At 48.8% G+C, this 14,707-nt stretch overlaps 1 protein-coding gene across 3 annotated transcripts in view; it reads right to left on the minus strand.

Annotated features, from left to right (window-relative positions):
• Positions 1-266: 266 nt before the first annotated feature.
• Rasgef1c (RasGEF domain family member 1C) overlaps positions 267-14,707 on the minus strand; it is a 61,770-nt gene continuing 47,329 nt past the window's right edge. For 2 of the 3 annotated variants that reach the window (XM_021651725.2, XM_060363785.1), the window contains 8 exons: positions 11,559-11,648; positions 9,478-9,580; positions 8,990-9,069; positions 8,812-8,907; positions 7,701-7,796; positions 4,189-4,312; positions 1,532-1,604; positions 267-984 (listed from right to left, as the gene is read on the minus strand). In XM_021651725.2, coding sequence (XP_021507400.1) covers positions 960-984; positions 1,532-1,604; positions 4,189-4,312; positions 7,701-7,796; positions 8,812-8,907; positions 8,990-9,069; positions 9,478-9,580; positions 11,559-11,648 — 687 coding nt within the window. In that variant the 3' untranslated portion in view covers positions 267-959. Of the gene's footprint in view, positions 985-1,531; positions 1,605-2,861; positions 3,004-4,188; positions 4,313-7,700; positions 7,797-8,811; positions 8,908-8,989; positions 9,070-9,477; positions 9,581-11,558; positions 11,649-14,707 lie in introns of those variants that run through there. The other variant, XM_060363784.1, reaches the window with a different exon arrangement.

The raw sequence follows: 14,707 nt of genomic DNA on the forward strand, positions 1-14,707 counted from the left end.
GCGGGCTCCAGGGATCTGCTCATCTATGTCTACTTAGCACCAGAGTTACAGATGCGCACCACCAACCCCTGGCTTTCACACAGGTGCTGGGGATTCAAACTTCAGTCCCTACGTTCAAGCTCCACTGGGAGAGCCATCTCCCAGCCCCACATCCTATTCTGATAGTGTATTGATACATTCCTAGGGCTGATCTTAGAACCCCTCACGGTACTCTGTTGAGGCTCATCTTGGGCCTAGGGATCAGAGACACGTGATGGACACTCGTGTGCAGGATGGGCGTACAAACGTGTTTACTCCGACTCTAAAGTTTACAGGGGAGCTAGGCAGCAGGTTGTAATGTACACATCGCCGACTCCATGACTCCTCGGCTTGTCTCACTGGCTTGTTTCACTGCTGTCGCCACAAGGCTATCCTGATACCAGCAGGATGCAGAAGGAGATGGGTGACTGCAGGAACAAGTCCACGGGGAGGGACCGGACAGGGGGGCCCATCAGCAGGGGCCAGAGTGGGCGCTCAGCTGGTTCAGGCACATCTCAGCTTGCACCGTGACGCCCGCTGCAGTTACAGAGGCCCCCAAGCCACCCGGTGACAGACGGTGGTGTTAATCTCCATAGCACGTGTCACTCAAGAAGACCACGTGATTGCAGTCACCCAGCCGTCGGGGCAGCGCTGTGTCCCTGTCCAGAATGGACAGATGTGACCCACTCGGTCATGAAGGCAAAGTTTGCCCAAGGCATGTCACCCATGCTCTTGGAGGCCCTGCCAGGTCAGCCAGGGCTGAGGTCCCACAAAAGGTTTCCTGTGGCCATGTGGCCATTTTGGCAGGTACCAGGTTACAGCATCTGGTTTGCAAAGTAATGAGGCTTTGCATCAACCTCCACCTGTTAGGCCGACTGTGACAGGGTTGGGATGGCCTGTTGTCAGCTCCATTGCTTCCTCCTCCTCTGTCTCAGGGCTTCTCATGTCTTCCCCAGAATAGAAGATCTGTAGGTTTAGACACACAGGAGAGTAAGCTGAGCCCCTTCCTGTGAGCAGACTGCTCCCACCACCGGCCACCTTCTCAGCTTGGGAGAGGTGGCCAGAGAGGGTATGGCAAATCCTTTTGGCTCAGCCCTCTGAGCCCAGTTCTTGTTTCTGACTTCCATCTGGCTAAGATGCTGAACAAGCAGGAGAGAGAGAGAGTGTGTGTGTGTGTGTGGGGGGGGGTGTTTGCCTGTGCATGTGTTTATTTTCTGGCACAAAACTACAGGCCAGGAGTTCCTGGCTCTGGGATGTACGTCCTGACCGTCCTACGAAGGAGCAACCAGGCACGAGGGATCATTGGCTCAGTCTCCTTCCAATATCCATAGCTCTCTCGTTCTGCTCTGATCTCTCTGATCCTGGCCTGTTCCTTTTCCCTCCTGCAGGGAGGAGCCTGATGAACAAAGACCCTGTAAACTCCTCAACCTCATCCTGGCCCCAGGCAGCCCAAGTTGTCTCCTTCCCCCCATCTTACATGTCATGCCACTTCCTAGAATACAAGCAAACCCACCTTAGGGATTTCCACCTCTCCTTTTCTGTCTGGTTCTCTGGGCTCTCACTTTCATAGGAAGCCAAATACAGACCTAAACCAAAACAGAAGTAAAATGGAAGTGAAACTATGCATTCTGGCAGGTGCCCGGAACTCTTGTTCACCCAGAGCTCCGACCTGCTTTTTGTCTGTGAATTAAATGTCTCACTTGGAGGTCGCTGTTTGCTGGCCATCTTAAGTACCATGCAGAAATTGCCTGGCCCCTCTACCCAGTTTCTCCCAGCAGTGCCCATATGCAAAACTATAGTGCAGAGCACAGTCTTCACTTAGGATGGCTTAATGTGCAATTATTTTTTTCTGCTCACGGTGCTATAAGGTGGGCACATTTAGTAGAAAACTCAATCTGAAATTTGAATGTGGATTTTCTTCTCCTTGGCTAGCAACAAGAAGTGTGGTCCTCCCTGTGGGCTGCAGCTACAGCCCCATGAGTCATGTGACTCCAGCACATGCAGTGTATGACCTGGTATAGTCCACATATATGATATAATCTGTTTTATGTTAGACTGGGAATGGTGGCACACCTTTAATCCCAGCCCGGGGGCAGTCAGATCTCTGTGAGTTTAAGGTCAGCTTGGTCTATGTAGAAAGTTTCATGACAGCCAGGGATACACAGTGAGATCCTGTCTCAAAAAAATAAAACCAAACAAAAGCATAAGATAGAAACAGTTGCCTTTGTGTTAGATTATTGGGCTCCTCTGAACTGTGAGCATTCTTTTTTTTTTTTTTTTTTTTTTCGAGACAGGGTTTTCCTGGCAGTCCTGGACTCCCTCTGTAGATCAGGCTGGCCTTGAACTCACAGGAATCTGTCAAGGTGTGCACTACCATGCCTGGCTACTGTGAGCACATTCTAAGCACATTTGCCGCAGGCTAGACTGAGCTGTGATGAGCCATAGGCTAGGGGTACTGGCTAGGAATAATATGGATGTGGTTTTGACTTACGGTGTTTCCAACTTAGCATGGGTTTACTGGGATGTAACTCCATCATGAATTGAAGGACCCTGGCATAGTCTGTACCGTGATCAGAACACTGACATCGACAGAGTTTAGACACAGGGCGTTTCCATGACAACCGAAGCACCCAGGGGCAAAGGTGTGCTTTTAGAGTCACATCCACTTCCTTCATTGCCCCACAGTTTCTTTTTTCCCTTACCCTCTCCTCTCCTCCCCTCCCCTCTTCTCCCCCACCCTTCTCTTTTCTTTCTGTGATGTTGGAGATTGAACCCAGGGCAGGATCCTACCACCAAGGTGCATCCCAGATAGCCCTCCCCCTTTTCTTAACTTCTGACAATCACTGATGTGTTCTCCGTTTATTTTTTAATAATTTGAAGAATATTATAGAAGTAGTCACTATACATATATATACATATAATCTTTTCAAGACTGGAGACTCATTCATGGGTGGCATGTATCAATGGCATGTATCCTGTTTGCATCTGAAAAATTCCAAAGTAGGAGTGTATCACAGTTCATTTAACCATTTGTTTTTGTTTGTTTGTTTGTTTCTCAGTAGGTGTGCATATCATATATCTTGAGTAAATCAATGCCCAGGAGTGCAAGTTCTTGGTCATGTCATGTTAATAGTACTTAATTTCACAAGCAACTCTTTGTCAGTTGGGACACACTGGTCCCTGACTATGATTCCAACACTGAGGACCCAAAGTCTAAGTTTGGAGTTAGTCTGGACTATATCACAGGGAAACCCTACCTCAACAATCAAAACAAAAATATCTAGGTAACGACACAAAGCAAGACAAACAAGCCCGAAACCAAGACCTTTTGTCTACACAGATGCTTTCTGGGTTATGACACCATGATGTCCCAGTAAACCTCTGCAAAGTGAAACTGTTGCAGCTTCATCAGCTCATTTAACAAGCCAGACCTGGTGCCACAGGCCGTTAATCCCCAAGACTCTGGGGCCTGAGGAAGGAGGGTCACAAGGTCAGGTCTGTCTGGGCTACAGAATGAGATCAAAGCCATCCTGGGTGACTTGGTGAGACCCTGCCTCAAGATAAAAGGCAAAAAGGAGGCCTGAGGACACAGCTCAGTGTTAGGACATTTGCCTAGTGATGTGTGAGGCCTTGGGTTCCATAGTTTCCAAAAATCAATGCCTTGTGCAAGTGTGTCTCACATGCTGCCCTCACACACGCACCACCCACAGAAAGACCACAGCCGGGCTCTCCTCATGTGAACCCCAGCTCTTTGCCTCACTCCCATCTTAGCAATGAGAAAAACAGGGAAGCCGGTGTTGAAGTGGGGCTATGGCCTGCTCTAATCCTTCCATATTGTACAGAAAAGACAACCGTGCCCACTTATGCTTATCAGATAGGATGCGTGTGGCAGATGGACAGGCTGCTCATGTTTAGAATGCATGACAGTGGTACTGTGTTCATGGAGGAATCTGAACTCAGGGGCCCTTGAGGTCCCAGCCTGCAGCCTGCAGCCTGCAGCCTGGTCTTGTGCTCCTTAGGAGACGAAGGAATATACCTTCTGTATCCCACCCCAGGCCAGCAAGTCTGAGTGTGAGGTAGCTCTGCCCAGAGGTGGTGTCCCTGCATGGTGACTCAGAGAACACTGGGCAGTCCTGCAGCCTGGATGTCGAGGCCGTGGGGCCGCCTTACCGTCTTCGCTGAAGATGGGGGCAGTGTACAGGTAATGTGTGATGCTTGGATCTTGCTCAAAAGGACATTCCACTTGTTTCCAGGTGATGAACTCTCCAACCTGCTTGGCCAGTTCCAGAAATTTCTGCCGGGTTTACAGAGATACAAAATGGAGCAAAGTGAGTGGCTTGTCTTGGCAAAGCCTTGGCTCATCACCCTGCAGAGATCTTGTGGATCTGAGAAGAAACATAGGACCACATGTGACAGCATGCTGGGATGCTAGGAGTTCTGTGAGTATCACCTTGCCAGTTCTCCTTCATCCCTCCCATCAGTCTGTGACACCTGTCACCTCAAGTTCCCAGGCTCCCCATCAAGGGGGGTGACAGCCATTGGCCCACAGCTTTTTTGAGAACTACCTATGTACATCAGGCTAGCCTTGAACCCACAGAGATCCTCCTGTCTCTGACTCCAGAGAGGCTTGGATTAAAGGCCATCACACCTGGCTGCTCACAGCCTTTCCTGCAGGTAGCAAGAATGCACATAGCTTTACTTGATTTTTTTGTGTTTTTTTTTCCTTTAGGAAAGTGACAAAAGCTTACTGACTTATAGAGTGATATAGATACAGTTCAGTAAGTCTGTTTAAATAAAAAATTGAAGTAATTAAAATTTTTTATGTTATTTTTAATTACGTGTATATATGTGGGTATGTGTACATTAGTGCAGGTACGCACAGAGGCCAGAAGAGGGCGTTGGAACCCCTGGATATGGAGTTACAGGCATTGGTGAGCCTCCTGAGATGGATGCTGGGAACCAACTGGGGGCCTGAGCCATCTCACCAACCCTCAGTAAATTCCTTTAGGTGTATTTTAAAATAGAATCATCTTCAAATAAGCACAAGCCATTGGTTCTAGGTAGAATCCCTTCACGCAACCAAGATACCCCAAACCATGGAGGCTCTGGTCTGTTTTATAAGATGGTATATTATTTCCACATAACAGATACACCCCCTCTTGCGTGCTTTTAACCATCGTCGGGCTGTTCCCGACACCTAGCACAATGTAAATGCTATGCAAATGGCTTCTGTGTGCATTGTTCTGGGAACAGTGACAAGCAAAACAGTCTGTACAGCTTCAGTGCAGATGTAAATAAGAAATATTTTCCATCTGCTAATGCAGAACCCATGGAAACAGAGGGCTGGCTACATGTGTGTTTAAATAGTAAAAGTATGCTAAGTTTCAGAAGGATTTTAAACACATAGCAGCCAGCTGTGGTTTGACAGTGTTTGACTGTCAGCATTGGCTGACATGTTTGAACACTTCCTCCCCAGCTGGTGGTGCTGTAGGAAAGTTATGGGACATTTGGGAAGAGGGTATTGCTACGGGTGCAGGTCACTGGGGGTGGCTTTTCGTGGTTGACGGCCTGCTCCCACTTGCTGTTTGGACCCCACTTAATGAGTGCAGATGTGATGCGGGCAGCCAGCTTCCTGTTCCTCCCTCCCACCTTGCCTTCAATGGTGGACTCTCATCCCTTTGAAACTGTGAGCCAAAACGAACTCTTTCTCCTTTGTAGTTGTCAGCCTATTCTATCACAGCGACAGCAAAAGAAATAGGACACAGCCCAAAGGCACAACTGGGCTGGACAGCCTTCCCTGTGTCATCCCTCAGTTGGCCCCAGTAGCCAGGTCTAGCCTGTCCCACCTGTCCCTTCAGCGTGTGGCCACCTGAGTGGCTGAAAGTCTTCCCCGGCTCTGACTCTAAGGACCAGTTCAAGAAGAGGAGATGATGGAGTTTCCATTGCCAGTTATATATCAGGGTCACCAACAGAAAAAGCCCATCCTAGGCCCCTGGGTCCCTGCCATCTCATCCCTGTGGCCTCCAGACAAGAGCCTGGGACCACATGCTGGGCTGGATGGGGTTCCCTGGCTCGGCCAACTTTGGGGCAACCAGACCTGTAGGTCACCTGAGAGCTACGGAGCTGGCCAAAGAGCCCAGGCTTGTGCTGTGGTCCTCATCAGCTGGGCACACTCGCAGAGTTCTTGACAGACTCCAAGACCTCTGTGTGGCCACAGCTGTGGCCCATTTTACAGAGGCAGGGGATGAGTGACCCTTCAATACATGTCCTCTTGCTGTGGGGAGCCCCAGCCATAAAACTATTTTTTGTTGTTACTTTATAGCTGTTAATTTTGTGGCTGTTATGAACAGTAATGTAAATATCTGTGCTTTCTGATGGTTTTATATGACCCCTGGGAAAGGCTCATTTGACCCCCAAGGGGGTCAGGACCCACAGGTTGAGAACCACTGCTATAGAGCAAGTAATGGGTCTTGGAGCTAAAGACTCCTGCAAGACAAGAACCTCTTTCTTCCCACAGACCGGAAGGTCCCTCTACTTTGTGCCATGCTCTGTTTTCAGGACCCTGTTTGCAGAGCCCGCCTGCCCCACAGGTATGTGAGGGGCTCTTCTGAGGCGTTCAGGAACTCCAGATCTCTTAGGGAAGCACCTATGTCCTGCCTGCTGTGGGAACTCCGGCAGGCTCTCTGCCTGAGAGGTCAGTCAGAAGGACTTCCTGGAGGAGGGGACATTTATAAGACTGGTGAGCTGAGGGAGCAGAAAACTCTTTGCTTCCGTCCTCTGTGGTTTCTGCTTCACAATTCCTTCCTGCTGGTCAGGGAACCTCCTTTTTCTTTTTCTTTCTTTTTTTTCTTTTGAGCTTCTCTGGGTCATATGTGCTACACATTTGTGTGGTCTTTGAAGCACCTTGCCAGCGGCTGTCATAGATCTCCAGGGTTGGCTTTCTCTTCAGCCCGGTGCTCTCCAGGGACTAAAATGACTCTGCTCCCTGTGCTGAGAACAATGTCCAGCGTGGAGTGTTCCCACATGTCCCGGTCTCAGCTTCTCCCTGTGGCTGATGTTAGGACCTGGATGATCCCACTTGAAATGGCTGTTAACCACTGCACTCTCCTTTCCTACAGCTCCATTAATCGAGCTATCCAGGGGCTAGCAGTCGTATGCTGGAAACTTTTGTCTGTCTGTCTGTCTGTGTGAGCGTGATCTAGAGGTGCATGTGGGCGAGCAGAGGCCAGAGGACACCCTCCGGTACTGCCCACCACGCTTTTCAAGACAGCCTCTCTCTGCTGGGCGGTGGTGGCGCACGCCTGTAACCCCAGCACTTGGGGAGGCAGAGGCAGGGGATCTGCGGGAGTTTGAGGCCAGCCTGGTCTACACAGCAAGTTCCAGGACAGCCAGGGCTACACATACAGAGAAACCCTGTCTTGAGAAACAAAGGAGTCTCTCACTGCCTAGAACTAACCACTAGGCTAGGCTGACTGGCCAGGGAGCCCAGAGATCCACGCTTCTTCCAGGACTGGGATTACAAACAGGTGCCAACAAACGCAGCCTTTCTCCACACGGGGTCCTCGTGCCCGCATCACAAGCACCTTGCTGACTGAGGCATCTCCCCAGCTGCCTCGCTTAGCTGTACTGGCAACTGTTAGCAGCTTGGCTCTCTCACCGCTGCTGATGGCCTGTGGACCCACCTCAAAGTTGACGTGGCCGTTGGGAAGGCGGTTGGCGCAGCCCTCGTTGAGGAAGTAGATGTCCTTGATGAGCAGGCTGAAGAAGGGGATGACAATCTAGAAGGGGGAAAAGGCGCAGATCAACTTAAAGGCAAAGCCCTCTAGCAGAGCTAGAAGAGGGCTCAGCATACAGGACAGGAAGTTCCGGCCTGCCCACCCCGCCCGGTGTCACCCAGCCTCAGCATGGACGGGAGAAAAGTCACAAAGAGATCCATTGTTGAAGGTGACTTCTCCAACCAGAGGTGACAGCCCCGCTTCTATACAGTCCCACCCCACAGTCCAACTCCTCAGCCGTGAGCCAGGACCCCTGCGGCTAAAGCACAGCACCGCCTGTGTCTGGGCGGATGGGATGTAGCCAGGCCACGACATTCGGAGCTGCGCAGGGTGGGGCTTCGTACCTGGCTCTGCCACTGCCTCACAGTACCTGGACCCTCTCCGGGTCTCAGTCTTCCAATCTGGCAGATGGGAATGCTGAAGCCCATGAGAGAGAAGTGGAGGGCTGGGAAGCACGGAGCCCACATGTAGGAGATGTTCAGTGGAGAGAAGGTCCCCCCCCAGAGGTCTGGCTTTCTAAGGCTCTGACTCCTGGGCTGGGGCAGGCTTACTGGGGCAGGGACTGGGCCAGGTGATTTGGTCCCTCAGCTTCCTGACTGCTACCGTTTGGATCATGTGTTTCCCAAAAGCCCATAATACAAGGGAGGTGCCCATGGGAGACTGTGGAAACATCAGGGGCGGGGTTTAGTTAGCAAGAGAGCTTTGGTCCCGGGGGACATGCCTTTGAATCCTGAGTTTTTCCTCCTCATTTTGGCTCCCCTACCATGAAGTGAGTAATTTCGTTTTATCATGTATTTTTTTTACCATAAAAGGCCCACAGTAACAAAGTCAACCAATCATGGTCCAAAGCCTCCAAAACTTTCAGCCCACAAACCTTTTCTCTTTATAAGTTGCTTGTGTCAGGTATGTGGTTACAGTGGCAGAAAGCTGATGAATACAGTGCTACAGCCTGCCTGAAATAGGGTCTGGAGGAGCTTTGAAGGCTGAAACGTCTGACCTTTGAGGACCTCTCCCTTACCTTCTCCCTGCTGCTGTGAGCCGTCAGTGAGCGGTGGGCCGCCCCACGCAGGGCTGTCCTATAGTTGCAGAAATTCCCCGTTGGGTCCATCTGGTGCTGGAAGGAAGCAGGGAGACATCTGAGCAGCTACATTCCGGGACCAGCCGGCCACACCCTTTAGCCCAGCAGCCCCGTTTACCTCCAGAATGAAGAACTTGGCTGTCTTCACTTTGGCCCAAGTCTTCTTCAGCCTGGAGACGGGGCTCATGTTCATGCCGGCTGGAAGAAGGGAAACAGGGCTGGAGTGCTCCTCTAGCCTGGACCCTTTGTTCCCATTGGAAAAGAGGTCTCAGCGTGCCCCGACTGTGGCTGAAGAGCAGCTGAGTGGGCATTGTAGTGAGGTGGACTTGGGTGCATGTGACTCTAACCCTGATTCAGCTGCACAGGCCCACCATGGCATCCGTACCTGTTTTGGGTTTCTGCATCCTCTCTGTCTCTGGGTGCTCACTGCCAGACCCTTCAAACGTACCCCTTAGACCCTGACCATGCCTGCTGCTGGCCACCTAGCCCACAGCCACCCCCTGCAGAGAGGGCCCTTGACGTGTACCCCTCCTGCCAGCCGTGCCCACTTTAGGCCCGCTGGTGGCCCTCACACGGGGCCCTCGAGGCCTGGGCAAGCCCACTCACAGATAATGGCCATGAGGGAGTTGAAGTTGCCGATGTTGAAGCACTCTCGGGCCACGTCGATGAAGAACTCAATCACCTGCGCTCTCTGCTTCTTCTTGGCTGGCTGCAGGGAGGGCAGGACGGCAGGCAGGGCTTCAGCAGGCGTGTGTCCCTCCCTTCCCTGCTCACGAACCCCCATTCAGCCATCCTGACCCTCCTGCCCTTCCCAGATCCCATTTCCCAGCTAAGAAGCACAAGGCCCAGGGTCTGGGCACCCTCTGCCACAGAGCCAGCACACAGCTCAGAGGGGTGTTGGGGGGGGCAGATGAAGTCCAGTGAGGCTCTGCAGGGCTGGAGGGCCTGTGAGGCATCTTCAGGACGGTGCTCCCTCAAGGCTTAGCTCCTCCCCACAAAGATGGAAATAGCATCATTTCCTTTCCTCCAGCCACTACTCAGTGGGAGCCACGTGCCAACCTTGGGTTCTGCTCTGTGTGCTGCCCCTCTATGGCTTTCTGTCAGAAAGCCACGCCACCATAAGAACTCATCTTAGGGACAAGTACTTGAGACTCTCCGCCTCTCTGGCGGGTCAAACCAAACTTCCTTTCCCTGGAGACATCCCAGGAGGGCTCAGGGTATCCAGCTGTGCCCTGTCCAGCCGCCACACTGGCTTGGCATGGCCGCCGAGGCAGCGATGAGAGTGCAGGACCGGCGTCAGGCCAGTACAACTCAAGCGCATCCTGTTTATCAACACTGTTGTCTCTAGCCACCAAGAAGTGTACTGTGGCACCACCCTAGATGCACTCCCAAAGCCATTTCAAGGGTGGTCCCTGCTGTAGAGAGCCACCCACCTGGGGCTTAGTCCCGTCCTTCGAATGACAGTGGGTAGCCAGGTGAGGTTTAGATAAAAGCTGCTCATGTCAGCCCACTGTGGGCACCACAGGCCAGTTTCTCCCTCAGCACATGCCTGACTGCCCCTGTTCACCTCTCAGCTGCTGACCCCTACATGAGCACTGACCCTTGACCGGAGGCTCTGTCTCAGCACCTGTACCCTGTGAGGCCAACTAGCCGGGCTGTCCCGTTGTGTTCCACCTTAGGCCGGGGGTTCTCAACCTGTGGGTCGGACCCACAGGGGCCACACACCAGATATCCTGCGTATCAAATATTTATGTTATGATTCATAACAGTAACAAAATTACGGTTACGGAGTAGCAATGAAAATAATTTTATGGTTGAGGGTCACCACAACATGAGGAACTGTGCTAAAGGGTCTCGCCATTAGGAAGGTGTGTGACTTAGGATGGTGACCTCGGTGTAAAGGAGCATCAGAGGACAGCAGGGTGTGGCCAGGCCCCCTCACCTCAGTGCCAGCGTGCCTAACACCAGGGGGCCAGACTTCCTGCCGACAGAAGCAGCCACTGGCCTGGACTTGTTTTGGAATTCAGTTTTGTTTTTTTTTTTAAATTATGATCCATCATTTTTATATTCAGAAAATGTCAGATAAAAAGTGACCAGTGATTGATGGTTTGGAGGAAACCATTCCTATCCTTCGGAACATTGAATAAACATGTTCAGAGCAAGGTTAGTAGACACAGGAAACCTACAGAGATTCCCTCCTCTCCCCTCCAAGAGTCATTTACTAAGTATCACCACACACAAACAACAGCATGGCTTTAGGTTACACTGAAGCCACAAAGCTTAATAAGTAATAGTGACTTGGAATTAAATAAATAAAGGATTTAGAAATAGATTTATTTTTCAATCTCGTTATCGGCCTGGACTTTTAACGTGTGATTTCCCAATTCTTAAAGGTCTGATCAATTTTACCTCCAAGCCCCATGCAAGCTATACAGCCCGGATGCCTGAGGCAGACGGGCTCAGACTGAGGCACACGGTGGTCAGCACACAGTCTGACTTCCACTTGGCTGGTGGGTCCGCCCTGAGATCTACCTACAGGGACAATCACTGGAGGGAAGGGTTCGTGAACCTGGTCATGCCTGTGGTCCAGCCAAGCCCTGGGCTTGGGAGGGCTGGGATCCAGTACATCCATTCCAACTCCCAGGGAGCCTCCGGCTGGCAGGCAGGGCCACGCTGGCTTTACTCACCATGCAGATTTCGGTCGCTACGAGGTAGCACAGTCTGTTGAACCACTTCACATAGGCCTCTACGTTGTTGGTCTTGTCACCGAAGCGAGGCTAGGAAAGACATGCAGCTGAGTCTCCTTGTTGACAACTTTTTAGAGCACAGGATCAGGTTGCGTTCATTATAGAGAACCCGGACAATGCAAGAATCTCAAAGTCAACCAAAACACAGAGGTCTGATGTTTAACCTCTCGGTCTTCCGCCTTGGGCGGGGGGAGGCCCTGGGCTTATCCCCGGCATCACAGTGGGGGAAGATGGCAAAGAGGGGGGCTGGGCATAGAGCCCTGCAGCAGTCTGCACACTCACAATGTGGGGGTCCACAGTACCAGGTACCAAGGATGTACAGATGCATGAATTAATGAGGCCGTAATTCAAAATTATGGGTATGCACACATAGAATCGATATTGATTATCCACAGAGTCTGCATCTGCAAACTTGCCTACTGCTTATTTTTATCTATCTATCTATCCATCCATCCATCCATCTATCTATCTATCTATCTATCTATTTATTATTTTTGCTATTCCAATAGCTTACGTTGCTTTCCCATTCAATGGTGTGGAGGCACAGAAAGGCAAACTATTTGAGCCACTTATATAAGCGTTTCCAGCCAAGATTAAACTAAACGAAGCTATTGTGCCTTGTTCCTGCTCACACTGTGAGCAAGGATCCTTTCTCCTGCCTGTTTAGTGTCTCTTTTATTTTTCTTTTTGTGTTTTCTTTGGAGAATAGTTTCAGTGTTTTGAAAGGATTCCAAAAATAATACTGAAATGATATATTTCATTCCCAAGCACTCAAAGGCTATGGTGTGTCCTACAGAGAAAATATGCGCTAGATAGCTCTCGTTTATCTATGGCTTATACAGAGATAGATGAATGGATGGATAGACGGACAGATGGAAAGACAGATACACAAACAGATGGGGAGGTAGACAAATAGATAGATAGATTAGGTACCCATACGGATAAGTGTTTCCTTTCTGTGGATGAAACCCAGAGCCTTGTACACACCAGGCAAACATTCTGCTCTTGATCTCCATCTCAGACCCAGGCAGGAGTTGGCCTGGCCACCTGTCCTGAGTTCAGTGTTCATCAGAGATGCACGTTAAATATGTGCCTTTACACATAAGCACATGATCATAGCTATGTGTTGATTGCTTGCAGAAAATATTGAGAAGAGAAGCTTACAGGAAACTGATGCTGCATGGCTTAGAATTTGCTAACTGGATGTTTGTGCTGGCGTTCTAGAACACAGTTACTGAAAATAACAGAATCAACTCTCTCTCTCTCTCTCTCTCTCTCTCTCTCTCTCTCTCTCTCTGTGTGTGTGTGTGTGTGTGTGTGTGTAACTTTAGATTTCCTGAGTCATAAAATGTTTGGAGAAAAAAAAAATTTCAATCTATGTTCAGCTGAACATTCTATGCATTGTAAATACATGTGCCATTGTTTAAATGATTAAGCTTAAAACAGAGAAATGTGTATGTTAAAATACTAGGATAATTTTCAATTAATAGAAGGTAGATGAGAAAAATATAAAGAAAGGAGAAAAAATAGGGAATTCAAAGGAGTCAATGAGGACAAACCAGTCAAATCCCATTTCTTGAAATTTTCTAAGTCAAGGATATAAGTAAAAAGTCAAATATATAAGTAAAAAGAAATAGGAAATTGCACATTTGATAAATGTCACACAGCTATTTGAAGGATCCCAACTTTGGTGGTTCAACTAAGATTTTCAACTTTATGTGGGCTTAACAGGAGAGAACCCCATTGAAAGTAAAGAAGGACCTGTAATGTTTGGACAGTTTTTAAGTAAAAAAAATTTAAAAAATTATATATATATATATATATATATATATATATATTCTGAGACAAAAGCACTGTAGAAACAATAAAAGGGCAACCACACAATGATAAAAGGTTCAATTCAGCTGGGTGGTGGTGACACACACCTTTAATCCCAGTACTCAGGAGGCAGAGGCAGTCAGATCTCTGAGTTCAAGGCCAGCTTGATCTACAGAGTGAGTTCCAGAACAGTCAAGGCTACACTGAGAAACCCTGTCTTGGAAAACCAAACCAAACCAAAACAAAACAAAGCAGACTCAATTCATTAGAAAAATGTCATGAGTCTAAACATGTTCGTGTAAGCAACATGTCTTGGGGAAATGACTCAGATGGTTTCAGTCAGTAAAGTGCTTACCAGACAAGCATGAAGACACAAGTCTGATGCCCAGAACCACAGCAAAAGCCAAGCTTGGTCACATTCACTTAGAATCCCAGTGATGTGATTGTTATATTGATGAAGACTCAGAGAAACAAATCACAAATAGTAGTAAAGAGACGCCAACATGGATGTGAAGAAATTTAAGAGAACAAGTTATCAGTGAGTAACTTTATATCTGTAAATGTGAAAATTTAAGGGAAAAAGTTAAATTCTTGAAACAATATAAGAAGCTACAAAACAATTTAAGAGAAAAGAAAAAAGCAGGACCCAGCTACCTAGGAGGCTGAGTCAGGGGGATCTTAAGATCAAGGCCTGGCTGAACTTGTCAGTGAGCATTTCACAAAATTAAAAAAAAAAAAAAAAAAAAAAGAGCAAAAAGGAGGGTTGGGAGTGTAGCTCAATGGTAGAATGCCTGCCTGGGAAACAGAAGGTCCTAGGTTCCATCCTTGGTACCACTTTGGGGGGGTGGGAGAAAGAAGAAATAGAAAACCTAAATAGTCCTATAGTTACTAAATAACAGTAAGACTAAACAAAGAAACAAGGCAACAAGAAAATCTTGAATGGGTCAGTGAAAGATATGCCACTAAGAATGTCAGACTAAGGTGTTTCCCTGGCAAATGCTGATCAATGCTCCAGTAACAGAAAATTCCAGTCTTTTACACATAATAGAGAAAAGAGTAAGAGTAATCAAACCAGCTCAATCTCACTCATGGTTAATGGAGGCAGAATTTCTAAACAAAACAGCACACAGGAACCAGGGATTTGCGGAAGAGACAAACGTTTCTCTTCTCCCAGTTCTGTTTATTTCGGAAATGTAAGGTGGCTTTAACATTGATTTAAAAAACTAATAAAAAAAATCACTTAACAGTTTAGAGGGGAAGCAGCATGTGAA

Source organism: Meriones unguiculatus, chromosome 11, assembly GCF_030254825.1.
Source record: "Meriones unguiculatus strain TT.TT164.6M chromosome 11, Bangor_MerUng_6.1, whole genome shotgun sequence".
NCBI classification, from domain to species: Eukaryota; Metazoa; Chordata; class Mammalia; order Rodentia; family Muridae; genus Meriones; species Meriones unguiculatus.